Source organism: Balaenoptera acutorostrata, chromosome 20 (assembly GCF_949987535.1).
Source record: "Balaenoptera acutorostrata chromosome 20, mBalAcu1.1, whole genome shotgun sequence".
Taxonomy (NCBI): Eukaryota; Metazoa; Chordata; class Mammalia; order Artiodactyla; family Balaenopteridae; genus Balaenoptera; species Balaenoptera acutorostrata.
The window spans coordinates 36,885,411-36,912,557 of record NC_080083.1 but is presented as its reverse complement, the minus strand read 5'-3'; the positions used below and the strand labels follow the sequence as shown (position 1 = coordinate 36,912,557).

General features: G+C 48.6%; 1 protein-coding gene across 5 annotated transcripts; it reads right to left on the bottom strand.

Annotated features, from left to right (window-relative positions):
• Positions 1 to 26,590, bottom strand: SP2 (Sp2 transcription factor). Of its 5 annotated transcripts, none has more exons than XM_007183656.2 (8): positions 26,493 to 26,550; positions 24,843 to 24,955; positions 12,567 to 12,646; positions 10,790 to 11,764; positions 3,999 to 4,311; positions 2,966 to 3,140; positions 2,559 to 2,752; positions 1 to 1,266 (listed from the first exon to the last, which is right to left on the bottom strand). In XM_007183656.2, the coding sequence occupies exons 3-8, from the start codon at positions 12,627 to 12,629 to the stop codon at positions 1,166 to 1,168; spliced, it is 1,821 nt and encodes a 606-aa protein (XP_007183718.2). In that variant the 5' UTR covers positions 12,630 to 12,646; positions 24,843 to 24,955; positions 26,493 to 26,550; the 3' UTR covers positions 1 to 1,165. The 5 variants fall into 5 exon arrangements, with proteins under 5 accessions (XP_007183718.2, XP_007183719.2, XP_007183717.2 ...); XM_007183657.2 differs by having other exon boundaries at positions 12,567 to 12,643; XM_007183655.2 differs by lacking the exon at positions 24,843 to 24,955 and having other exon boundaries at positions 12,567 to 12,643; positions 26,493 to 26,590.
• Between the last annotated feature and the right edge of the window lie 557 nt (positions 26,591 to 27,147).

Sequence of the window (27,147 nt, the reverse complement as noted above, 5' to 3'; positions counted from 1 at the left end):
TTGCAGATTTTGCCTCAGGCAACTAAATTTATTAGCAAGAAAAAATTTTTGTCAGTCCAGTGCTGACCAACAAAGTACATCGTTAATAAAGGAAAACAAATCTGTCACTTAATGCGTTAAAACATACCTCAAGCAGTTACAACTAAAAATAAAGTTGGATTTTTGTTTAATTTAAAAGCCTCAAAAATAACAAGCAATATGTTTTTAAACATGTAGTAGACACAACTGTCTATTTTACAATATACACTGTACACAAGTAGGGCTTGGGCTGGTTGGGGTGGGTGAGATGAGGGGGAGAGGGATGAGGTTCAGGATGGGAAGGTGTTTTATCTGAATCCAGATTCGAGTTGAAATGCTGTGTCGTTTAGAAAAGAGAATTACTAGAGTGAGAAAAAAATTCATATGCTCATCATTGCCCCCCAAAAACCCTAAACTAAAAGCAGGCATGGGGGAGGTGAGTAACAAGAACAGGAAGAAGGGAGCAATTAAATAAAACTTCTTTAAAGCACACACAATACACAGTGTTCATCATCGGAAGTAGAGTATAAGGCAACGTTCTCCATAGAAAAAGGGGGGAATCAGGGAGTCCGTGGGTAGCTTTACTTTTTAAATAGAAAGTTGGAATGTGCTGGAGGAGAGCTGGGGTGGGGCAGGGGCATGTGGAGTGGAGGCGGCCTCTGGAGCCTCTCCGGAGGTGGAGCTGGATGCCAGTGGTGCCCTGGGTGCAGGGCCCCGGGGCACCCACAGTGGCTGAGGGGGCCAGGGGGGTGCAGGAGAGGGAGGGGCATGGCACGATGCGACTCCGGCAGTGTTTGGGGGAGGGGGGCTCACTTTGCTCCTCGACGGAGTGAAATTCATGTTTTTCCTTTGGAAATAAGGGTTCCCACTCGTCCTGGTTTAGAACGTCTCATTGGGCACGGCCACTGTCCACGGTCTGGGCAGGCCGGGAGCTTGTGGTGAGAGGGGAGAGCCAGGGCGGAGCCAAGGGGCTTCAGAAGGAGGTGAGTATGGGGGCAGTAGAGTCCCTTCCTGTGGGGACAGTCGCAGAACAGGAGGGAGGGCTGAGGGCGAGCCCAGGGCAGCTGTGGGCCTTCTTTCCTCCAGGGGCCCAGGCAGGACACAGGCAGGGGTCTGCAATCTGTGAGGCCTCCCGCCTCAGTTGGCCTTACAAGTTCTTCGTGACCAGGTGGGTCTTGTAATGCTTGGTGAGGTGGTCACTCCTCATGAAGCGCTTCTGACACTGGGCACACTCGAAGCGTTTGTCCCCTGGGAAGAGGAGATGCCCGTCAGTCACAGTGCCATGCCCCGGAAAAGGAGGCATACACGTGAGGTGTGAGGGGCACCTGTGAAGCCGTGTCACCGGCCTACCTGCTGCTTACACAGTGCTCCCCATGATCCACTGATGTGAACCTTTGTCAGTCCTCATCCCCCTCCCCCCCATCACTCTCCAGTCTACTTTGTTTCCATTCCTTGTGCCGTGCCAAACGCTGTACTTGTGCGCCTGCACCCAGGACGCTTCCCATGTAGCCTGTCACCTACTTTCTTCTGATCTTTGTCTCTCTGACTAACCCCGGCTCAAAGTCCTCCCCCTCACAGGAAAACCCCACTCCCCTCTGACCTGCCAGACTGAGCCACCCACCCGGGCCGGGTCTGCTGCTGTTCTGAGTATTTACTCTGCAGCCTGCAGAGGGTGGGCGCGACCTGCCCCGCCACGCTGGCCAGGAGCCTGAGCTTTGGGCCTCGTGTCCCCAGGCCCAGGACAGGCGTCTGCTCACTGGGGGCATCTGGCAGAACGGCAGTTCTCAAAGCATGTGCTGTGGACCACTGGAGACACCCAGGACAATCTTGGGTGGTAGATGCATGAACGATTTTCTACTTTATAGTTTTGTATTTGTTTGCCAGTACATTAAAACACTTAGCTATGATCCCAAGCCTGTGATGTGAAAAATAATACTGCACTGGACATAAAAGAGTAAAAATAGTGAAAAAAATAGTAAGTAAAAATAGTGAAGTGATTTAAGGAAAATCATTCGGTAAATAACAGTAGGAAGGGCAATGTGGGATAGTGACCAAGAGCGTGAACTTGGGAGCCAGAGGGCCTGGGTTGAACCAGCTCCACTAGTCACTGGCTGTGTGACCCGGCCCCCTCTCCATGCCTCAGTAAAATGGGCACAATCAAAGTACCGTCCCCATAGAGTCGTTATGAGGATTAAATTAGTTAATGGGTAGAATGTGTAGTATAGTGCCTGGTACAAGACGCCACTGATCGTTAAACAAATATGCAGCTTATGGCAGAAGTCATCAAGGCTGTGCAACGCAACTGACCTCACTTTGGGAAACACTGCAATAAAGGAATGGCTTGCGAGACTTTCCGGGTAGTCCTGCACCCCGAGGAGACAGTCTGTAGCTCTCGCTCAGTGCCGCAGTTCCTTGGCCAGGCCAGGAGTCTCCATGTCGCTGAGGACAATGGAGTCGGGGTGGGGAGAGAGGCAGGGAGCGGAAGTGCGGAGTGGAGGGGCAGGGGGCGCTGGAGGGTGCCGCAGGGGAGGGGAGCAGACCTGTGTGGGTGCGGGCGTGCCGCTGGAGCTCGTCACTCCGTGTGAACCTCTTCCCACAGAAGAACCAGTTACAGACAAAGGGCCGCTCGCCGGTGTGCAAGCGCACGTGAGCCCGCAGTAGGGACGTCTTACGGAAAGTCTTGCCGCAGTCAGGGATGTGGCACACGTGCTTCTTTTTGCCCTGCTCTCCAGACCTGGGAATTGGGTTGAGGGTGGGGTGGAGGGAATGGGAAGCAGAGAGAGCAGGAGGTAGAGAGATGGGGGCGGGACAGGATGGAGAGAGGATGTGGGGTCAGGTCGGAGAGCACGGAGCCGCTACCTGGTCCCCTCTCTGTCTGTGTCCCAGGGAGGGCTTGGGGAACAGGACACACGCCAGGCTGGCTGCCTGGCCCGTCTCCTCAAATCACCTCTTGTCCCCGTCCTTGCAGTTGGGACACGTGCAGGCCATGCGGCGCCGCTTCTCCCCGGGCTGGGCCTCTCCAGCCAGGGCCTGTTCCATCTGCAGCTGGATCTGGGTGGGGCTCAGCCCACTGATGGTCAGGTTATTCCCAGAAACATTCTGCACTGTCAGCTGCTGCTGCCCTGTGGGGAGGAGTGGGGCAGAGTTCAGGGTGAGGAAGCCCAAAGGGGCAGAAGAGGGAGCCTGACCCCCTTCTTCCTTCCTGCACATAGTAAGGTTGACAGTCATAGCAGCTAATATTTTTGAGAGCCTGCTATGTGCCAGATACCACTTTAGAGATCTTAAATGTATTAATGCACTTAAGTTTCATAACCCCATGAAATAGGTACTATCATCCCCCTTTTACAGATGAAGAAACTGAGGCTCAAGATCACACATGTAGAACTTGTAGAATCTGGATGGGAACCCAGTCAACTTCAGAGTCAATGCCCAGAACCACTATACTACACAGGCCAAATTCACTTCCAGACGTTGCCCACATGGGTCTTGGAGTGTTTTTCCAGAATCTCCTCCAGCCTTAGGCCCTTGTGAGACACCAACTCTGCTCCCAGGAAAGTCTCCAGGGATTTCTGTTAACAGAGGGAGAGACAGTTCTATGGGCTTTGGAACAAATCAAGCCCTCTAGGACTTGCATAAAGCCATCAAAGCAGGGGGAGTGCCTGTGGGTGGACTCCTCCCAGGCCACTAAACCAAATGCATAAAGTGCTGGAAATTCATTGAAGGACGAAGGGAGGAGATTCAGAGAGCTCCCACTACCTTGAAAATTGCCCTTCACCCAGCTAAAGAATGCAACAAACCATTTGTGCTAGGTACCTACAATGTTCCTTTGATTATGTGCAAGGCTGCTTTCATACTGTAAATATCACCAAATGTTACCACTGAACTGAGAAGTGCAGCACAAGCCAGTCCAAAGGCTCCCTCCTTTCCTTCCAACCTTAACTCAAGGCTGCCCACGCCTGGGGCCGGGGGCCTTCCCTCACCGCCAGTGTTGGTGATGGTGACGGGCACACCCTGGACCTGGACACCGTTGATGTTGATGGTCTGCATGGCCTGGGCTGCCGCTGCCAGCTGGGCTGCGTTCAGGCTGATGATGCTCCCGGCAGGGGCAATCTTTGGCAGGGGACGCTCTTTCCGGAGAATTGCAGCCGAGTGCTTTTTGCTGGTCCCGCTCAGATGGGCAGCACGGGACGGAGGGCTGCTACAAGTGGTGGTGGAGGTGGTCGCAGCTGTTGCCGGGGGGCCGTCCTGGACAAGGACCGTCTGTACCTCACCAGAAGGTGTACGGATGTAAACCTGGGAGGGGCCAGAGAGAAAAAGTCAATGCCCCCTGAGAGCCCTGGCTCCTGCCCACCCCCCCCCTTTTTTTTGCATTAAAGAATGTTTATATCATCCATTCCCTGGTATAACACTCTTGTCATGTCTCCTGCATTGGCAGGTGGACTCCCAACCACTGCGCCACCAGGGAAGCCCTCCTGCCCCCTTTCAATGCAGCATCATCTCCCTGCCCAAGGGAGAAGCGGGTGCCTTTTTGTTCACCCAAGTCTTCTCCAACTAGCCCAGGCCTACATTCGCCCACTGTTGATGTTCAACAAAAAGGGCTGATGGCATCCCTGTACTAAGCTGACAAATGCTGTTGATTTGAAACAAAACATTTAATTTACTTAGCATGGAAAAATATAATGCCAAATCTCCGAATTGAAGAATTAGAAGGCAGCTAAATGATGACCTCACAAAAGATGTGCTGTGAATGCTCATCAAAGCAATGAAAACAGCCTTTAGGAGGCACAATTAGTGGAGAGACTACTGTCTTTCTCCAATTCATACTAACAAGGATGGAACAACAAAACATAATGCTCATTGTTGCTAAGACAGTAGGGAACTAGGCACGTGTTCTTACGTCAGGGGGTGTGAAGTGGTCTAGGCTTGCTGGAGGGAAATCTGGGAATATGTGTCCAAAGCCTTTAAAAATATGCATGTTAGAGCCTGAGAACGAGAATGAACCGTGTGGTATTGGATGGGAATTAGAGGTATTGATGGAAACTCTTAGGTTTCAATATAAATAGAGAAATATAGATATAAATGTATGTACATATGTGTGTGCATGTCTGTATCTATCTTGGTATTACATATATATGTATAGGTATATTTATATATTCTTCTTAACTGTGTCCACTGAGAAAGGCTGAAAGCAGCAAAACTCCAGGAGCAATGAGCTCACCTAGCACCCAGCTCTTAGCTTCTAAATCCCATGCGCCACTAAAAGAAACCAGGGCTCCTTGGAGAAATAGCTGATTCGAGGACTGCGGTCAGGGGAAGTACAAGAAGACCTTGGAACACCTCTTATACCAGAAAGTAAGGAAATGCTCAAAGAATGGTGGTGACATGTTAAAAGAACACAAGAGCCAGCTTGGAGGGGCTCCCACTGGCTAAACATAGGATAATTTGAACATCAAAATAACAATACTAATGGATTATAACTCAGTGAATAAAACAGGAACCTATGAATCCATATTGACGTAAACAAATGGAGAAGAAAATGATAGAATTTAAAAAACTGTTATCACATCCTCCAATAAAAGGAACTAGGATTCCTAGGACAAATGGTTGATCCCAGGACTGGGGCTGGGAAAATACAAGGAATGAAGTACTGACACTTGCTACAGCATGGATGAACTTAGAAAACAGTGTACTAAGTGAAAGAAGCTAGCTGCAAAAGATCACCTATGGTAGGATTCCAATTACATGAAATGTCCAGAAGAGGCAAATCTATAGAGAGAGAAAATGGATTAGGGCTTCCCTGGTGGCGCACTGGTTAAGAATCCGCCTGCCAATGCAGGGGACACGGGTTTGAGCCCTGGTCCAGGAAGATCCCACATGCCGTGGAGCAACTAAACCCGTGTGCCACCACTGCTGAGCCTGCGCTCTAGAGTCCGCGAGCCACAACTACTGAGCCCATGTGCCTAGAGCCCGTGCTCCGCAACAAGAGAAGCCACAGCAATGAGAAGCCTGCGCACCGCAACAAAGAGTAGCCCCTGCTCACTGCAACTAGAGAAAGCCCATGTGCAGCAATGAAGACCCTATGCAGCCAAAAATAAAAATAAATAAATAAATTTTTAAAAAAAAGAAAAGAAAATGGATTAGTGGTTGCCAGGGCTTGGGGCAAGGGGGAAATGAGGAGTGACCACTAAAGGGGTTTTCTGAGGTGATGAAAATGTTCTAAAACTAGATAGTGGTGATGGTTGCATAACTCCATGAGTATACTAAAACCCACCCACTGCATTGTACACTTTAAAAGGGTAAATTTCATGGTATGTGAATACCTCAATAAAGCTGAAAAGGGGACTTCCCTGGTGACGCAGTGGTTAAGAATCCGCCTGCCAATGCAGGGGACACGGGTTAGACCCCTGGTCCAGGAAGATCCCACAACCCGTGGAGCAACTAAGCCTGTGCGCCACAACTACTGAGTCCGCGTGCCACAACTACTGACGCCCGCGTACCACAACTACTGAAGCCCGCGCACCTAGAGCCCGTGCTCCAAAACAAGAGAAGCCATCGCAATGAGAAGCACGTGCACTGCAACGAAGAGTAGCCCCTGCTCACTACAACTAGAGAAAGCCCGTGCGCAGCAACGAAGACCCAATGCAGCCAAAAATAAATAAATAAAATTTAAATAAATTTATTTTTAAAAAAAGCTGATAAGAAAAAAAAAAGAGACTGGGAGTATGTCACACAGATGCAAGAACCAACCAGAAAGAGCTCCAAATGGCCAGAGTTGAAACAATGTGAGCAACAAAATAAGTAACGCAGTACTGGATTGTAACCCAAAGTATAAAATAAATATACATGAGTCTCTACTGACATAAATACATGATCGAATAAAAAAATAAATGGTGGGACCTCCTTGGTGGTGCAGTGGTTAAGAATCCGCCTGCCAATGCAGGGGACACGGGTTCGAGCCCTGGTCCGGGAAGATCGCACGTGCTGCGGAGCAACTAAGCCCGTGCGCCACAACTACTGAGCCTGCGCTCTAGAGCCCATAAGCCACAACTACTGAGCCCACGTGCTGCAACTACTAAAGCCTGTGTGCCTAGAGCCCGTGCTCTGCAACAAGAGAAGCCACCGCAATGAGAAGCCCGCGTACCGCAACGAAGAGTAGCCCCTGCTCACCGCAACCAGAGAAAGCCTGCACACAGCAACGAAGACCCAACACAGCCAAAAATAAATAAATAAATAAATTTATATAAATAAATGAATAAATGGAAAAGAGACAAATCTTCCTTACAGAAGAATTCCAAATAATATTATATAGATACTTTCCCTTCCAGGATGTAGAGCTTAATTGTCACCCCCACTCCCACCCCTGATGGGAGACTTAGCAACTCACTTCCAAAGAACTGAGAAAGGGAGAAGTAGCAGCTTTGATGAATGAAGAAACCTGGCAGACACCACCTTAACCAAGTGATAATGGTTAACATCAGGGATGTTACATCATCAGAGATGTTGTGTACCCCTCATATAATGTGACGAAAAGAGGCGTTTCGTCTCCATGGTATTCTTTCCAAAAACCCATAATCCAGCCTGGGGGATATTCTATAGGATACCTGACCAATGTGCCTCTTGTCTGTCAAGATCATGGAAAACAAAGACTAAGAAGCTATCCAACCAGAGGAGCCTGGGGAGATATGCCCACAAATGCAATGTGGTATTTGGATGGGATCCTGGAGCAGAAAGAGGACATTAATTGATTGTGAAAGTGCAAGTGCAATGTGGTATTTGGATGGGATCCTGGAGCAGAAAAAGCACATAATTGATTAATTGATTGGATGGTGACATCCAATCAAGTCTGGAGTTTAGTGAACAGTAACATGCCAATGTCAGTTTCTTAGTTTTGACACATGTACCCTGGTATGTAAGATGTTTAACAAGGTGGTGGTGGGGGACCAGGTGAGAGGTATAAGACACTCTGTACTACCTTTGCAACCTTTCTGTAAATGTAACTTTTTTTTTTTTTTTTGGCCGCACAGCAAGGCATGTTGGATCTTAGTTCGCTAACCAGGGATCAAAACCAGGCCCCCTACGGTGGAAGTCCAGCGTCTTAACCACAGGACCGCCAGGGAAGTCCCATGATAAGAGATTTTTTTAAATTAACTTTTTATTTTAGAATAAGTTACAGGAATTCCCTGGCAGTCCAGTGGTCAGGACTCTGTGCTTCCACTGCAAGGGGCCGGGGTTCGATCCCTGGTCGGGGAACTAAGATCCAACATGCCTTGCAGTCCGGCCAAAAAAAAAAATCTCTATCACAATAAAAGCTACTAAAATAAGTAGGCAGAAGTCTGATACGGACTGAGATATTTACACAGAAAGTATCTCCTTACAAAATACTAATCCATTACAAAGAGAAAAAAAGTAACTTTAAGGTGCAGAAATCTGCTAAATATCACTTTAATCATCACCAGTACTGAGACAAATCGAAATCATGCACCTCCTTTTGGGATGCAGTGAGAACACAGCATCACTTCTTTGATATTTCCGAAAAAAAAAGTGTACAACTTGCATCTATCCATGAGGGAACATCACACAAACCTAAACTGAGGAACATTCTACAAAGTAACTGGCCTTTTAAAGTGTCATGGTCATGAACATCAAGTAAAGACTGAGGAACTATTCCAGGTCAAAACAGACTAAGGAGACATGACAATTAAATGGAATGTGTGATACTGGATGAGATCCTTTTGCCACAAAGGAATCATTGCGGCAAGTGATGAGCAACCTGAATGGGGTCTGAATTAGACATCAGTGTGTTTACTTGCTAATTGCCTGTGTTTGAAGGTTGTGCTGTTGTCCTCCTTGCGTATAAGAATTACACGCTTTCTATAAAACATTTGGAAATAACAGAGGCATGGTGGCAACTTACACTCAAATGATACAGGGGGAAAAGTCACTTGTTTAAAAAAAAATTCTGCTGTGATTTTGATTGGGGTTATTTTTGATCCTTGGATTATTTAGGACTGTGGTTCTCAGTAAAAAGCAAACAAACAAACCCCATGTTATCTCTTAATAAATACACATCTCATCCTCAATTTTCTGGTATGTGCCCCTTTTGCAAATCATTGCTATTTTCTGCATATCTGAAGTTTCTGTTACTAGAACATTTTCTTTCCCACAATGTAGAGCAGGGGTCAACACACTTTATCTGTAAAGGGCAGAGAGTAAATATTTTAGGCTATGCAGGTCGTGAGGTCTCTGCCTTGTGGTGCAAAAGCCGCACAAATGGGCATGCCTGTGTTCCAATTACACTTTATTTACAAAAACAGATAGATGGGCCAGATTTGACCTCAGGGCTGAGGATTGCCAATTTCTCTGATACAGAGTATAATACATTTTTTAAAACGTGCATATCCTTTGACCCACTTTTAGGAATTTATTTAGCGATAAGATTAGAAACAGCCTAAATCTACAGTTGGGTAACAGACAGCACCTCACCTCCGGATACTGGAAAACTATGTCATCATTACAAAGTAATGCAGTAGCTAAATCTTTCTGCATACGTATGCTTATTTCCTTAGGAAGACCTGGTTCTAAGCCCTGCCTCCATCAGTCTCGAGACACAGGACCTCAGGGAAGGGAGGGGAGGCACTTCGAGGAGCAGCAGGTATCGCCTCAGTTCTTCACCATTAAGGTAGGTCTGATAAGGGAGCCTCACATTCATAGAAGGCCACGATTCATAGAAAACCCCTTGGCAGTATGCAGTACACCAGAAAGGAGGAGGCACTTGAGGGCAGGCCTCAGATTTCCTGTGCGTCCGTTATGTCCACAGCTCAAACTCAAGGGCACTTCTCCACCTGGGAGACTACACAACTCCCTACTGCCGTCACTCTGACACCTCGGTTCTCTCTACAGACAGCTGGATTATAAATTCCTCCATGGCAGGAGCTGGGTTTTATATTTTAAAAAATCCTTGTACAATTTTAAGTGTAGCCCCTGCCACACACAAGAGCCAGGGTGGGCCAGGGTGGAATAAGGACAAAAGTGTAGGTCAGAAATCTGAGTTGAATCCTGGCTCTTTTGTCATTTGTGCTCCGTGAGAGCTGGATACTGGGTAACTTCTCTGAGTTCCAGGTTCTTCATCTTCAACATGGGCCTAATCTCTGGCATTTACTAGGCTTACACAAAGCATAAAACCTGCCCCGCAAAGCCAAATAAATTTTAGTATTACAGCACCTTAATGAATGCCAAAAATAAGTTTCTGTTGAAGTTAGCATCCCAGAGGAATCTATCCTAAATGTTCCTGCTATGAAGCTAGGGTACTTCTTCCTAATTTTTTTTTTTTCTTTGTCATTAACAATGATCAACATTTTTCTCATTGGTTTTCTTACTTTACATCAAATTCTATGGTTCTGACTAGAATTTTTTCATTCTTGCTATCATTCGGAGTATGTAATTCTAGAATAAAAAAATAAACTTTATTATTAAAAAGTATACATCTGCCTGCTACTCATCCCCCTGCCAAAAGACTCCCATAAAGAAAGTTTCCAAAATATAGGTACATAGGCATGTCACATCTGATTTCTAAAGATAAGCAGTACGAGGCCCTATGAACTGGCAGAAATGGCCACTTATTACCCACCCCAAACAGTACTGACTCCCAACACTCAGGTCAGGTCGGGAGATGCATCAGCATCATCTAGGAAAGCAAGCCAGTGGGGATGGAGCATCAGCCGTTTAGAGCTGAGGAGGAGAGGGAGGCGCGTGCAGAGGGTGTGCGTGGTACCTGAGTAGGCGACGGCTCAGCAGCCTGGATCTGAAAGTTCTGGGAGGGCTTCTGGGGGACGGTGGGGAGTGTGGCGGATGCCGCCTGCACCACCCGCAGGGCCTGCTGGGGGATCTGCACTACCTGCTGCTGCTCGGCCTTGGGGGGCACCACCTGGACCTGCTGGACCACAGCTGGCTGGCCCCCACCAGGGCTCTGAACGATGAGCAGGTTGTTTCCTGCCTGGATGATGTTGTCCGCCGTGGTCTCGATCAGCACCGTCTCCACCTGTTCGGTCACGGCCACGGGGGGCTGGGAGGCAGGAAGACTCTTCTTCCTGGCTTTCTTGTTAGTCTTAGACAGCGGGGCCGGGGGGCTCTCTGTGAGGAGCTGAGTGGGGGCCCCGGTGTCGCTGGTGTTCACGAGGTTGTTGACAGGCAGAGTAAGTGTCACATTGCCCCCTCCACCTGTCAGCTTCACCACATTGGCCGCGCTCTGCACCGCAGTGGTGGTCGTACTCGACTTCTGGACAGGGGCCGGCTTGATGGGGACAGGCTTGTGACTGGATGGTGAGGGGGTGATGATGGCTTGGTTGGTGCCAGGGATGATCTGGATCTGGTTGGTGAGATTGGGCTGTACCTGGATGGTCTGAGAATTGCTCGCCTGAATCTGAGGGACCGCCTGGTACTGGATACTGGCATTCGATCGGGTCCCTTTGTTGATCATGGTTGGGTTCTGGATAGCGAACACCAGCTGCCCACCAGGATAGGACGCGCTCAGCTGTGACCCCTGAATCTGAAGTATGTTTCCTTTGGAGGACAAGATTCCAAAGCTATTCTTGCCGGGACTGAGAGGGAGAGGGGCAGGTTTGATAGGGACGAGTTTCCGTGGTGTGGGCTGCGGGGGAGCAGGAGGTGTCACTGCAGCTTCAACAGCTGGAGGGCCAATTTTGCTACATGTTGCAGCAAGCAGGGCTAAGGGAGATGGCTGGGAGTCCTGCAAAACACCACGTAGAGAGAAGGAGTGAGACATGAGGCCTGCTGCCCAGCCGCCCCGCCCTCTAAGATCCTCTCCTCTTCGCAGGCTCCTCCCCACCGGCGGGCAGGGAGCCAGCATCCTCTCCCGGCAGTGGCCCCTGTCTCCCCTTCCCCGCTGGTTTCTCCATTGAGAAATTAAGGGAGAAAGGGTGAGAAATGCCTTTCTCAGGAAGGAACTCCCCAGAAGCACCCCTTGACGGGGTGAACTAACAGCATGGGCTGACCACTTACTCCCCACTGGCCTGATAGTGTCTAATGGGGACACGGAATCACCCTCAGCTTATAGATGGAGCTCCGTTAGCCCACCTTACTGAGTCATCAAGTGAGGAAGGACTGAGGAAGGGAGGGAGGGAAAAAGAAAGGGAGGGGGACAGGAGGAATAAACCCTTTGGAAGAGTGTTTTCCAGTGCTTGGGACATGACTTTTTCGATCAAGGAGGGCTGTTCTTTCGAAGCTACAAGGAAAGAGCCTCCAGGGTGCGGGGACACAGTCTCTGTTTTCCTTGTATGGCCAGTGGGGTCTGGAGGAAAGGACTTGAGTTTCATTCTGCTTTTCCCCCTGACTCAACTGTGGCACCTGAGATGAGTGGCCCTAGTTTCTTAGTTCAGAAAAAGTGGAAAACTGAACCCTCCCTGGTCTCATTGCCTCGGGGAGTTATAGTTAGCCAGGGCAGAGCTCAGTTGCGGTCTCATGTCAGCTTCAGTGAGTCCTTCAGTGAGGCTGATGCAGCCCCCAGCCCTCAGAGCCCGTCGCCCACTCGCCTGGGTGGTGGAGGCGGCAGGCTGAAGGTAGTCACTGGGACTGACAGCAGCAGTGGCAGCCATGCTGGTCTGTGGATCTGCTGGAAGAGAAGAGATGGAGTAATACCCGTGATGCCCGAAAAGAACCCAAGTCCCCTTGCCTCGGATTTTCTTTTTGCCTCTATTTGGGCTGCCTCCCCATGAGAGGTTAAGGACCTTTCCCCACACTTCCCCACTCAAGGTTAGCAACCCTACAACTCTTTCAGTAGATGACCTTCTCCCTTTCTCAGACTCAGCCACCTGAGGCTGTGAGGATAGCTGGTCCTGCCTCTATCGGACCGTCTCCTCCAACCATCATAAAGTCTAGGATAATGTGAAGATACCGAGGTTATAATAACACTGGGTTCAGAAACTACGCCGTGCCACCTAATGGAGCCCTCTCTGCCGGGTACTGCTGACTCTCCCCAGCTAGACTGGAACCCCTATACGGTGGGCGGGGGAACCCCCCAGCTAATCCTGTGGCTCTGACCCAGGCTTCCTGCTCACTCCTGCTGTAGCCAGATGCCAAGCCAGCCTGGGAAAGAAGCATCTCGGGGCCAGGATCCCCGTCAAGGAGGACACACCCACTCCATGCAAAAGTCTTGAGCGCTTTATGCTCAGCCTTCACCACATAAGCACAATGGCCCAGGTATAGATTACATATAGCACACAGGTAATTACTTTAAATGAATTTACAGTTTTACATAGGACAATAGGCATAGCCCCATAGGTATCACTGAGATTAGCAGAGCTAATAACTGAATATAATGAGAATGAAAATATAATAAATCCTATTTTTCCTTAAATGTGTATATATTTCTATATATGAATATAGCAGGAAAAAGTCTAAAAAAAAAAAGGGGGACTAAAATGTTAAAAGCCATTATCTCCTGGTGGTAGATTTTTTCTTCACTTAAAGAATTTTTCCCTTTGTTTTTCTGTATTTTCTCATTTCCCCCACAACGAATACACTCTACTATACTCGTTTTAAATAAAGGAAAATAAAGAACGTTGAGGAAGTAATGAAAGGAATCTCTACTCTGAACTTAAGTCTGATCTAAGAGAAATACAAGTAAAATGGAAATCAGGAGAATTTGGGGGGAAAGGATCTAAGCCATCTTATAGTTTATAAATCACTAAGGAAAAGAACACCAGGCAGAGAGTCAGACTTGTATCTTAGACCTTTGGAAAGGAGGTTTCAGGAGGAACTGAAACAAGAAGGGTATTACTCAGAGACTGAAGCGGCAGAATGACTCAGGCATGGAGGAGCCCCTGCTGGGCATCCGGCAGGAAGAAGACAGGCGGAGGTCAGGAAGAAGGCGGAACCACTCACATTTCAGCTGCCTCTGGCTTCTCTCTTTGGGGGAATGATTCTTAAATGGGAAAGGTAAAGAAAAGGTAAAGCGGGAACTGCAACCCAGGACAGGTAAGTACAGTAGGCTCATCAAAGCCTTAAATGGTTTCCAGGCCCTAGGCCACATGAACTGCACTCCAGAGCAGGGAGACACTTTGCAGGCACACTTGCAAACTGTGTGAGGAGCCAGAGGGCAGCTCTGGGCAAAATCATATATGTGGATCCTGAAATATTACAGACACTGATCCTTAGCAAAATCCTAGAACAAGTGACTGAACAGCAACTACAATTACTGAGGTAAGGAAGCAGTGATCACAAAGAATAAGCGTGGGGTTGCCAAAAAACAAGCCATGCTGAACAAACCTGTTTCTTCTTTGGGGATTTTGGTTGGCTACATCAAGAGAATGGTACACACTGTGTACGTTACAACAACAAGGCATCTGACTGAAATGTTCATAGTATTCTTAGGAACGAGGAGGGAGAGAATTGCAGGCAGGATGACAGTCTGGTTTGGGGGCTAAGCTGAACATGCCTCCACCTAAGTGCTGAGACCCAGGCCATCCTGAGCAGTTTGCTGCTACGATGTCAACCAGGGTCTCAAACTACCGGTGCATGCCAGGACCAGGATATGCAGGCTTCTCCTCGGAGGTTTGTGCTTTCTCTACCAGAATGTTTTATTCTTGTGTTTTCACTGTGATGATCATCTTTTAAAAATGAACATGTACTATAGATCGCTGGGTGACTGCTGCTTAACCAAGATTTGCACATTTCTGGGCCTGTGTGTGTGTTTACAACTGTACTGGTACCAAGTGGCACCGCTCTAACTACATGGGCTAATTAAAACAACTCAATTCTGCACATGTAATTCAGGATACATCTGTGCAAAGTGAGGAACGACGGCTCTTCAGAAGCCTGGAAAGACCATGCTGCTGGGCACTAGACACTGCAGGGTGGGCATGCGGAACTCAAGGAGCCCGCATGTCAAGTCTGTGCTGTGCTTACACTGACAGCAGCAATTTGGGTTCAGTCAACTGTTTTCCTCCCAAAATGATGTTGTTGATTTGAGTTTTATTGGCTTTTCTGTAGTTATTTAATTAAATTTTATAGGAACTAGATCGATGAGTTGATAAACAGATTTATGTGCATACATAATTAAGGCTGCAGCCTTATAATGAAAACAATCTAAGTTGACTGAAAAACATTTTCCCTTTAGAGCAGTGTTCAAACTATTTAGACCATGAACCACAGTCATAAAAACAATTTACATCAAGACCCAGTGTACGCATATACATCCCCCCCCACACACACTTCCCTGTCCTGTGCTGATGTAATAAGAATTTCCTGAAACAAAATTTGCCCTTGCTACATGTCATGGGCTTTGGTATTTTTCTACTCTATTTCATTTTTTAAAATGCCGGTTGTGACTCACTAAATTGGTTTTGTGCCCTAGAGGCTGGAAAACGCGGCTTCAAAGCAGTCTCTCCACCACCCAAGTTTGGGAAACCATGCAAAAGACCTAGAAGGCAAATTAACTTTATGGATGTCACAAAACTGAGGACTGTAAACACAATGGGTGTCTGTATTAGGGTTCAAAGAGATCTTAAAAAACTGGTATGTGCAGTGCTTAAGAGCATGAGGCTCCAGACCGAAATGAGAATTCAGACTGTGGGATGGCTGGGGCATTCCTCGCCCAGCCTCAGTGCGCCGTCTGTAAAACAGAGGTAATGTCACCCTTACAGGATTCTAGGAGGCGTCAGTAATATGAAAAACACTGAGCACACAGGGGGTAATCAATAAATGGTGGTTTAAACTTTGAAGCTGAGTAAACACTGCACTTGGGTTAAGAAAAAAAAAAAAATCACATGCATATAGAACAGGAAGACAGAGCTTACTAGCGGTTCTCATGAGAAAAAGCCCCAGTGGTTTTGACTCAAAGTTAAATGGAAAGCAGTTAGAATCTAGATGTGGTGGCTGAAAAAGCTACTGCAATCTTGGACTGAATTTCCAGAAGTTCAGTCATAGAAGAAAATAACAGTCCTCATCTGCTCTGCACTCGGGCCCCATCTGGAGTGTCAGGTTCCGTCCTGAGGGGCATTCTGAAAGGAGGAATTTCAAATGGAGCTCGTTCAGGGGAGGGCAGCCATGGTGGTGACCAGGACACCAGAGGAGCGATACCCACCAGGGTGTTTATTCCATACATGTCTTCAATGGGTAGACTTTGGGGTGGAAATTTTGGTTTATTAGAGGGGACAACTTTCAAAAGATGGAATCAGTTGCCTCCTGAGGTAATGTTCTCCCTTCTCTGGAATCATTTAGCCAGAGGCAGGATGTGTGTCTCTGTCAGAGATGGGATGTCTAGATGGGGTGGGAAGTTGGACTAAATGATCTAGTTTGAGAATTTAAACTTGTTTATAATCCTCAAACCATGTTGCCGATAAAAACACAGGATGAGTTAGCTGCTGGCAGGGCTGGGAAGGGAAGGCAGGGGCTCTCCCAGGAGGCTCCCTTGGGCTCAGGTTCACTTAGCTAAAAATGGTGAATGACTCTCCCTCAGACATCCCCTGTTATGAAACTGAAGGACACTAGAACAGGACAGAATGCAAACAAAATGAAAACTGGTCCAGTGCTTATTCACCTCCCTTTCCCATCTCCCTCTCTCCCCATGCAGTCATTATCACCCTGGACTCAAACTGTCTGGAGACTGGGCTGGGCTAAGAGGCTCTTCAGTTAATAAGTTACAGCAGAGTCTTGACGCCCTTGCAGACTGTGGGCGCTCCACCCACACTGTCTTGGTTGGTTTCATTTGCCTTCCCGGCTGGCCCCTGAAATACTCCTCCAGATCTCAAACCAGTGGTTTTAAGTATCTCTCTTAGAGCCACTCAGAGTTTTGTGGCGCCTGGGCTGTGGACCTGGGCAACCAAAACAGAGACTAATCTCCCTGCCACTGCAGAATTATATCCTGGGATTACCCATGAAAGGGAAAAGCAGCATTTCCAGTTGGTGTTTGGAAATGAACAGTGGTTAAGCAGCACAGGGACTTCCCTGGTGGCTGGGACTTCCCGGGTGGCGCAGTGGTTAAGAATCCGCCTGCCAATGCAGGGGACACGGGTTCGAGCCCTGGTCCGGGAAGATCCCACATGCCGCGGAGCAGCTAAGCCCGTCCGCCACAACTGCTGAGTCTGCGCTCTAGAGCCCGTGAGCCACAACTACTGAGCCCACATGCCCCAACTACTGAAGCCCACGCGCCTGGAGCCCGTGCTCCACAACAAGAGAAGCCACCACAATGAGAAACCCGCACACCACAACAAAGAGTAGCCCCCACTCGCCACAACTAGAGAGAGCCCGTGCGCAGCAACGAAGACTCAATGCAACCAAAAAAAAAAAAAAAGAAATGTAGCACAGATGCCTAACTGCAGGACGATATTCAGAGGTACTTTAGACCTCATTAATTTGGAGCCTTATATTTAAAATGTATAATTTGGACATAAATTGTGCTTAGCTTTTCCTTCATACTATTCAAAGCGAGGCTAAACAGTGTATGAAGCCTGCAAAGGGACTCTAAGGCATAGTTAGGGAACTGTTTTATACCACTGCCACTGTTTCAATCGTACCATTTGCTTTTAACAGCAGTTTATACCTGCTCACTGAAACCTACATTTAGCAACGTTGGTAAGTGGGGTTATTGCATATTCTTGGAAGAAAAGGCTGCATTTCATTCAGAGTGCTATCATTCAGACTTTCATTAATTTGGGTTGGCTAAAACTTTCTCAACAGTCCCCTGGCTCGTGAAGTTTTACGGTGATTTACTACATAAGCAACAGTAGCTCTCTTAGGCTGCAAGGAAAATTTCCAAGGCTATCAGACAAGCCTTCCAGACAGGGGTTGGGAGGCATTCCCGTGCCTGATAGGACCACACCTGACTTTCCTTTTCCCCATGCTGGAAGCCAATTTAATTCCAAAACCAGGGGAAAAGCATCCCCCCGAGTGTCCCGGCTCTTGATGTACATACAGATCGTTCATCTGCACCTCCGTCCCTCCAGCTACAGCTTCCTCCCTTCTCGGCCAAACTTAGTGGAAAAGCTGCCAGCACTCTGCTTCCCCCTCCTCTCTCACTTGGACTTTCACCCCAGCTCTCTACTGACACTGCACTTGCCCAGGTCACGAGGGACCTCCTCATTGTTAAATCCAACTGACCCCCTTCAGCAGTTTCTGACCCGTTGACGATTCCCTCCTCTTTGAAATCCTCATGGATTTTCTCCTACCTCTCCGGCCAACTCTTCCCTTTGTGGGCTCCTCTTCCTTTTGCCACCCCTTCAATACAGATGTTCCTTAACATCATCCTTCTCACCCAACACCCATTCCATGAGTGACTGTGCCCACTCACATGGCTTCAGGTACCTTCCACAGGCTGAGGACTCCCAGGTCTATGAATGGCCTACATCTGCCCTCTGAGTGGCGGACCAGTACATCCAGCCCTCTGTGGGCCTTCCACTTGGGCTGGCCACAGAACTTCCAACACTGAGCTGTCACCTTTGCCCAATCTCTCCCCAGCTTTCTCACCCCCAGCCACCACGGGCCTCCTTCCAGATCCTTGAAGAGCCTCCATCTCTGCCGCTGCCCTTTCCTTGCTTAGAGCTCTCTTCTTCTCTCTTCACTAGCTAACACCTACTCACCCTTCAGGTCTCAGGCAGGTTTTTTTTTCCCCCCCGGAGAGCCCACTATGTAATGTAACAGGTATGTCATTTCCTCAGAGAGGCATTCCAGGACCCCTGAGATGAGGTTAACTCCGCTGGTAACTCACCACCCATTAAATAATCATGGGCTTAATGTCTCTCTTCCACACTCATGGAAGGGTGGCCCAGGTCTGTTTTCACCGCTGAACTGCTACATCAAGCCTAACACAGCACAGCGACACTTCAGTGCCTGCAGGCTGAATGAATGATGAATATTTTTGGTTAAACCAGCCTCTCAATCACAAGGAAACCTGAACGCCATCCTCATCACCATTCAGTCAGCAAGTCCTCCTGGGTCCACCTCCTAAATACAAACCTCTCTCCATCTGCATTATGCTGGCGTTAACCACCTTCGGCCCAAAGCCTTCAAAATGGCTTCCCAGCCTCTGGCCTAGCCACCTCTAATCCAGCCTCCACCATCTGGTCTGAAGACTCTTTTAAAATGTAAATCCCACACAGTTACTCCCCAGATTAAATCCTTCAATAGCTTCCAAAGGATTTTAAGATAACCTTATAAAGGACGAAACAAGCCGCCCCCTCCCTCCCTGCACCTCCCCCTCTCCTGCTTTATCTCTTGCCCTTCCAACTCTCCGGACAAACACTTCAGTTTTTTCCATTTCTGGAACTACAACATGTCCTCTCTCACTCGGAGCCTAAGCACACTTGCTCCCATTTGTCTGGCCAACTCCGGTCCCTCTTCAGAGCTCATTTATAACTCTCCTGACATCTTCCCTCCTGCTCCCCAAGTCTGGGGCAAGTGCCCCTGCTCTGTGCCAGTGTATATGCCCCACGGCACCCCTCACAGAACTCCCCTTACCCCCCATGACGGAGCAGGGAGTGCAGCTCTGTTCTAGGGCTCTTTCCATAGGCTGACTCAGGGAGCAAGCACCACGTAACAGGAAGAGGCCTCAGGTGGGACCCCGGAGCCCCGGCCATCAGACTAGGGGCTGTTCCACTGGTCTTTCACTTGAGACTACTACTCTTGAGACGGGCTGAGAGAGAAGGGATCCAAAGAAATACCACAACAGCAGGCTCTGGGGAAGAACTTGGCTCAAACTCCACAGCCAAGCCTGGGGGTAGTAGGTTTTTATTGCCTCGTGGGGTCCTACCACCCTGGCTATGGCCATCTTGGCTGTCTGCTACGGTACTTCCCCTGGAGGAATTTCACTCTGTGTAGACAGTTCTCCTGCTGGCTATTTTGGTCAGCTCAGTTGGGCCTGAAGCCAACAAAACCGTTCCTAAGCCCAGTCTTTTCCAGTTGCCTAGCCTGGAAGAATTCAGAGCTGGTGAGGGAAAAGCAAGCCACAGCTGGTTTTAGAGAACAAAGTTGGACCTCAAAGGGAGCTGACAAATGGGCTTAGAGAATAAGCTTAGCTGGAGAAAGGATCAAGAAAGACTCCAAATTGCTCTGAGCATTTCTGAGAAGCAAATCTCCAACAACTATAATAACCATATAAAGAGCTCCGTAACAGTAAAAGGAATTTCATTGACTTTCCATGAAATGAGAACAGCTCTGGGCGTGGCTAATGCCACAGGCTAAAGAATGGAGATCTTGTCTCCACCCAGTTATTGAGCCATCCTGTCTTCCCTGTTCCCAACTTTGACCCCAGCCTCAGCCCGTGACCCTGATGTGAGTCCACAATTACATCAAGAAGTTAAAATTCCCTCTATAAGCCAAGATCCATCATTTCTCTCCTTTTCAAGCAAAACTCCTTGCAAGGGTCACCCATACTTGCTGTCCCTCATTTCTCTCCTGCTAGTCTTTCTTGAACCTGTTCCAGCCAGCTTGCCCCCTCCCATCCACACCACAAAACCTGCTCCCACGACCAGTGACCTCCACGTTGCCAAGTCCGATGGTTAATTCTTAGACCTCAGCTGGTGTTGATCTGACAGCTGGCCCCTCTTATCTTGAAACAATTTCTTCACTTGGCTTGTAGGGTGGCCTCCTACCTCTCCAGCTGCTTCTTCTAAGACTCCCTTGCTGGGTCCTTGTCTGAAATGCTAAATGGTTGGGCTGCTCCAGGGCTCAGTCTTGGTCTTGGGACCTATTTTTCTTCTGTCTACACCTATTTGCTGGGGGATTTCATCTAGTCTCAGAGCTTTAGAAACCAATAATACATATAGGTTCTATATAATGATGACTCCCAAACTTATATCTTCAGACTTGTATATCTGACTGCCTACTGACATCTCCACTTGGATGTACTAATAAGCAACTCAAATCTACCTAGCCCCAAACAGAGCTCCTGTTATCTCCCTAATTCTGTGCCTTCTTCTGACTTCCCCACGGCAGTGAATACAACTCCATCCTTTCAGCTGTTCAGCCCTAAAACCTTGGGAGTCATCCTTGACCCTTCTTTTTTCCACTCTACACTTGTCAGTAAACACTTTCGGCTCTACCTTCAAAATATGTTCAGACTCTGATTGCTTTCACAACCACTTCTTGTTAACACCCAGGTTCACGTCCCCATCATCTCTCACTTGGATAACTGCGAAAGCCTCCTAGCTGGGCTTCTGACCTTGTCCCTGCTGGTTTATTCTCAACATGCATCCAGAGATCCATCAAACTTAAATGAAATCATGTTACTCCTCTGCTCAGAGCCCCCAGTACATTCCGTCTCCCAGTCAAAGTAAGAGTCAAAGTCCACATCATGACACATAAGGGGCCCATGTGACCTCTCTGACTTATCCCTGTCACTCTCCCTCATTCACCGCTTCAGCCACGCTGGCCTCCCTGCTGTTCCTGAACATGCCAGGTATGGCCCCTCTTCAGGGACTTTGTACTTGCTGTTCTCTCAGCTTGAGTTCTCACCACCCCCTCCCCAGATTGAGCCTGGCTCAATCCCTCCCTTCCTTCAGGGTTTTACTCAGACTCCCCTCCCGGACCACCCTATGTAAACCGCTCCTCTCACTTCTCCTGTCCTCTATTTGGTTTTTCCCCTTAGCGCTTCTCATTGTCTAGTATCTACTAGTTAGCCTTATTTATTGTCTCCCACTAAGATGTAAGCTTCCTAAAGGCAGGGACTTCTCTGTGTCTTACTTAGTGATGCACCCCCCACCCGCCCGCCCCACAACCTGGCATACAGCAAGTGCCCGATATATGCTTGTTGAGTGCATAAATGAATGAATCCTGGAGGCTGCAGAGCAGGAGAGCCTGAGTAGAATTTAAGAACCAAAGGAGAAAACCTGCAGACTTGCATATCCTGGCACTAGGCTGGGATCCACTCACCAGGTCAGCTCTGCCGATCCAGTCCCAGAAGGAACTCAACTTTGCCAGTCACCTCACACGGGGACGAGAGCCTGTGCGTGGACCAGCACGGTCTGGTCTTTCTCCTGGACAGAACTCTCAAAGCCCATACCTCATCACCACACACCGGGCACCACATCTCAGTGCTTCTTTCAATTAACAAGTACTGGGAAGAAGTTCTATTCCAAGTGAGTTAAGACAACCAAGTGAGTTAAGACAACGTGCGTACCTGCTGTCTGAATACCTCTTATGTGTCTCCACCCTGAATCTCTCTCCTGAAAACGTGACCGTGTCGTTTGCTAGTATGCATCCTATCAGACTGGAAGGGACCCTGGAGAAGTGAGTGGGGACACGGGGCAGCCAGCAGGGGATGGTGAAAACTCTTCACTCTGACAGAAGCAGTCCCAGGAAATGGTACAAAAATACTGGGCCTCAGAACTCTGTCGAAAACAGGAGAAAAAAAGAAACCAAGACATACTTTTCCCCACTAAAGAATATCATGAGGCACAAACATGTGCTCTCTGCTTTGTGAGTCGCTTCACACGTTCATCCGGGGCTACGATCGGTTCTGAAATGAGTAGTGACTTCATTTCCCCTGGGACGAGAGGGCTGGCTCACCATTTACTTTTTTGATGGCTGGGAAATGTTTTGGTCTGTTCTGAGGCTAGTCTGAGAAGACTCCCAGTTAGACACTGGCCAGGGGCAGAAATATTCCACATCCAATCATGTGGCCCTGCCTGCTGTCTCTTACTGCCTATTTACACCCTCTGAAAGGCAGCTTTGTGATTCCACCAAGTCCCCTAGAAGAGGTAACAAACACCCCAAAGAGGAAGCTCTGGAGAGAGGACATTTGGGAGTGTGGAGGCCAGTGCCTGCTGGTTCTTGAGCCATTTTCACTGCATGGCTGAGATGAAGAGACCACCTAACAGCCTAAATCACAGCATGGGGACAAACACTTCTCAGTGTGGTGGCGCTTCTGGCTAGGGACAGCATGCAGTTCCGATGCTGAAACAAACTATAGCTTGGGGAAATGGCCAAAGGAAGGATTCAAACAGCTGGGTCTGCAAGCACATTCTTCCTGTGACACAAACAGCCCTGACATCTCAGCACTGCTCGGAGCTGCTCACAGAGGGTAAACTGAGAAGCAGCAAAACAGGGCACTTAGCTCTTTACACTCCTCTGCTCCTGAGTGGAGCTCATCTCCCAAGAGCATGCCAGCTCGAAGCCCATCCTGATGAGAAGCAATCCCCTATGCTAGTGGCGGCCTCAGAGCATCCGCAAAGACTGCGACCTAGACGTGCAGTGGAAGTGGTAGCGTCCCTCAAGCTGCCAGTGCTGACTTAGCTTGCTCCTGGGCTCTCTTCTCAGCCTCGAGTGAGGCAGTAGAAAAATCAGTTTTCCATTCTGGAATCCTGTCAACTGGAACAAATCAACCAGTGCTACCTGGGAACATCTCCACAAGGGTAATCTCTAATCTCCTTCCTACTCAAGCTGACAGTGCCCTTAAGTTAGTAATGCCCCATGTTTTTACCCACTTCATTCATCTTTCCACCCAGCTCCAACAGATAACTGACAGCAAAGTGAGACCTCCCCACCCTGAGGTCTCCTAAGAGAATGCTGCTAGCCAAAAAAAGATCTGATAACCGAGGAAGTAGTTCTTCAGAGAGAAAGAAACTTTCAACTATGTTCAAAAATATAAAGATCTAAGTGCTGGCACTATGAAGGAAGAAATAAAGAGAAAGCTTTTTTCCCTTCCTTCAACAGAAGGAAGTCACAAGAGGAGTTGCACGTGGATCCAAACAAAAGCAAAGCAAAAACATCAACAAATGTACTCCATAATGGTGTCCATTTCTCAGCCCACCTTGGCTTCCAGCCCACCACGGAAACCAAGTGTCCTCGCTTGAACTTGCTGGGAAGACGTTCACAAATCCAGTTAAGCTGCTCAAAGGAACGCTCCAGATGTATCACCCAATACACTAATAAGAAAATATTGGAGCTTCTCCAAATAGATTTTGCTCTAAGTCTGCAGCCCACGAGGTTTCAGATTGGACAATGTAATCATTTAAACTCAGAAGTGTTCACATCTCTACATTTTCTGATACTCTACACACCCAGTGTTTCTCTGCATCTTTCATTCTGTGGCTATTGTTCCATCTCCTCCAAAATATTTCTTAAGTTTTTCAATCTTTGGAAGTAAGGCTTCCAATTTGTGTGTCTACAGAGAAGGGGTAAAGGTAAGTCTTAGAAGAACATGCTACATTTCCATCATATAGATGGGAGTGAGCAAGGTCTAGAAGACCGCTAAACCCAAGCCAATACCAAGGTCTACTGGTTAGCTGCAACAAGCTTAAATGTTTTCAAAAAGGCCCTGGTTGGGCAATACTTGCGTAAAGCAAGCTTGGGAATGATCACATACCTATAGCAAAGAACTGTTTAGGGTACAAGAGACTATGCAACTTCTCTGAAAGGCTGCTATTCATCACCAGAAGAACTAGAAATTTCAAGGCCAAAGATATCAAAATGAACTGTCCTCTCTGCTGTCATGCCATGAGGCTCCTTCCCCCAGGCATTTGCCAGAATCTTCTTAGAGTTTCTTCTCTCCTCTGACAAGCCTCCAGAGGCCCAAACTTAATAGAATCTGAGAGAAAAGAGCCTGCCAGTCTATGTGCTGTCAACAGTGAGGCCAAACTCTTCCTCCTGGAGTCAGTTCTCCCTGCTGAGCAGTCAGGTGACGCTCCAATTATGAACTAACTCTACTTGGGTCTCCTCGGCAAAGAGACTGTGTCTTTAGCAGCCTAGCTCAGGGGGCTCATAATTATGTCAGACCAGCTTTTTGTTGTTGTTGTTGTTGTTGTTGCTGCTTTTAAACAAAGAGGTTAAGCCTCTGTACAACCAAGTGGAAGAACCAGAATTAGAAAACTTACCAATCGCCCCAGCCAATGAGAATCCATTTCCAACAGGTATTAATGCCTGTTAGAAGCCACTGGAACACTGACATCATCAGCCCAATTGATAGCTTGTCTGACAGATTCGCCCCCTTCATCGCACACAAGAATTTAAAACAAAACAAGACACTGCAGTTATAGTCATTATTGCAGACAACAGGTTTCTTTGTGTTATCAAATCAAAATTACTCCTGTGGTGTGGACTCCATCATCATTCCCTTCAAAGCCTAACTGTGAGCTGGCCAACACCCTAAACTTTCTAGCCCAAAAAATCTTATCCAAAATACCAACTCAACACTTAGCCCTCCACTGTGATACTTAATGCCTTCTGGGGTACAGGATGCAAGTTTTAGACAGTGCATTGCCAGTGTACCTTGCAACAATCATCACCCTTCTATCTGCAATGAAACCCATGTAATGGGGGACCATGGGCCAATTGTTTAAAGCAGAACTATCGGCTCCTCCCTCCCTTTCTCTAAGAAAACAAATAAGTGAGCAAGAAGTAGCCTCAGAAGAAACAAACTTCGAGAGAATGTGCACTGAGAAAAGCCAGACTGAGTCCCTCTGGATCAAGTTAATTAAGAAACAATTAGACATGACAGTATATTGGAATCAAAACCAAGGAATGAAGTGAGGACAAGTTTCTCAATGGCCCAGAGGAGAAGACGCAGTTCCTTTTCATCTAAAATTAGAAAGCCACCAGGAACATAAGCCAAGAAGCATGGGTAGGAGGCTGAGAACCGTAATGGGGACGAAGGTGGGGTGGAGGAAGAAAGTAAGTATCCACTTTGTTTTATTTCTTCTGTCATTCCTTAGGTTTGCTCCTGACCTTTGGGATTCAGCAGTCCCCTCCCTCCCCCGCCCGGGATGTCAGGTAACAGGCTGGGAGCTCTGTCAGCAAGTTCTTAAACGTTTCACAATTCTGCAAAGAGCTGGCATATAATCTAGTTGGAGGTTCAAGGATGCAAGTGAAAATATTAAAAGGTTTCTGCCCACTCCGCAGTCTAAGGCGAGAGGTCATCTGCCTAGGGAGTGCCCTCGTGTCCTGACACCATCTCTCGACTGGGATACATCACTAACTAGGTTGGCTTCCACGCCCAGCTGTGCCCATGTGGTTGGCGCCGTCGGAATTTCAAGCATTCCCCTGCCCCTCTCTGCACACGGGAGAACCTTGAATTGCGGATGGGCACCTAGAGTTAGAGTGCAAGAGGGTCCCCGAACACAGAACAAGCGCACAAAACGTCGACCGCCTCCTCAGAGCAGACCCAGGCAACGTCTCCGGGCCTGGTAGCGCTCACGCGGGTCGGCCACCGGGCGGAGGGGGTGCCAGGCCCGGCCTGGGTGCCCGCTCCTCTCGCCAGCCCCCGGAAGCGCCGCCCTCCAGCCCAGCGGGCTCGGAGGGGGCGGGGAGTCGAACGCCCCCTTCCGGGTGCCTCCGCCTGGCTGGCCAGCCCCGCTCCTCCTCCGGGCGGGAATCCTCCCTCCCCGCCCCTCCCGGAGCCGGGCCCCGGCGCCAGGCCCGGCCCCAGGGGGGAACCCCCAGCCCCGGCTCCTCCTCCCTGCGGCTTCTGCCCGTCTTCCCGACCCTTGAGAGCCGGGAAGACCCCGCCGGCAGCGGCCAGGACCCACCGCTCATTACGACATCTTCCTCCCGGGCCTCCGCCGCCTCCGCCGCCACCGAGAGCCTGACACCGCCCGCTTAGCACCCGCCAATCCCGGAGCCCGCCACCGCCCGAGCGACGGCAGCGTTCACCAATAAGAGTTCGGTACACTGGGGACCGACAGCGCCACCAACCAATCAAAGAGAGGCACCTAGAGCGACGTTGGTTTGGCCAATAGAACTGTGAAATGTCACTGATGGACGGTAGAGGGCACCAACCGGAAGCCTACTGAAGAGTGAACGACATGTTCGCCAGCCAACTGGCGGGAGGCAAAGTCCCGCCTACAAGGTAGTTGATGGACAGCAACAGGAAGCTAGATGGGGAGGGGCTTAGCTGAGGAGTGGTTTTGTATTGGTCGTGATTGACCTTCCACCCACCTCTAACCCAGAAGATGAGTGATAGATCTGCCCTAAAGCCAATCAGAAGTCATCAGGGTGAGGCCGAAAAATGCCCCATAAATAGCATCTACTTTGCTCCTCAATCCAGTGTTGCCCTGGTGTGGCAGGGGCCTTTTGATCTTCGGCCACTGAGCCCCGTACCTGTTGAGTGGAAAACCACCAGTCTTTAATTTAGTCTCTCGCCCTTCATCGCTTCTGGAGAGGAAAGTGAACCTCCGGGCGACT

What these genes read in the sequence shown, in the direction of transcription:
- SP2 (XM_007183654.2), bottom strand. An exon ending in CACCATCACCAACACTGGCG is followed by an intron (nt 3,141 to 3,998) that starts GTGAGGGAAGGC and finishes TCCTCCCCACAG; the next exon opens with GGCAGCAGCAGCTGACAGTG. An exon ending in GCACGCCCGCACCCACACAG is followed by an intron (nt 1,267 to 2,558) that starts GTCTGCTCCCCT and finishes TCCTCTTCCCAG; the next exon opens with GGGACAAACGCTTCGAGTGT.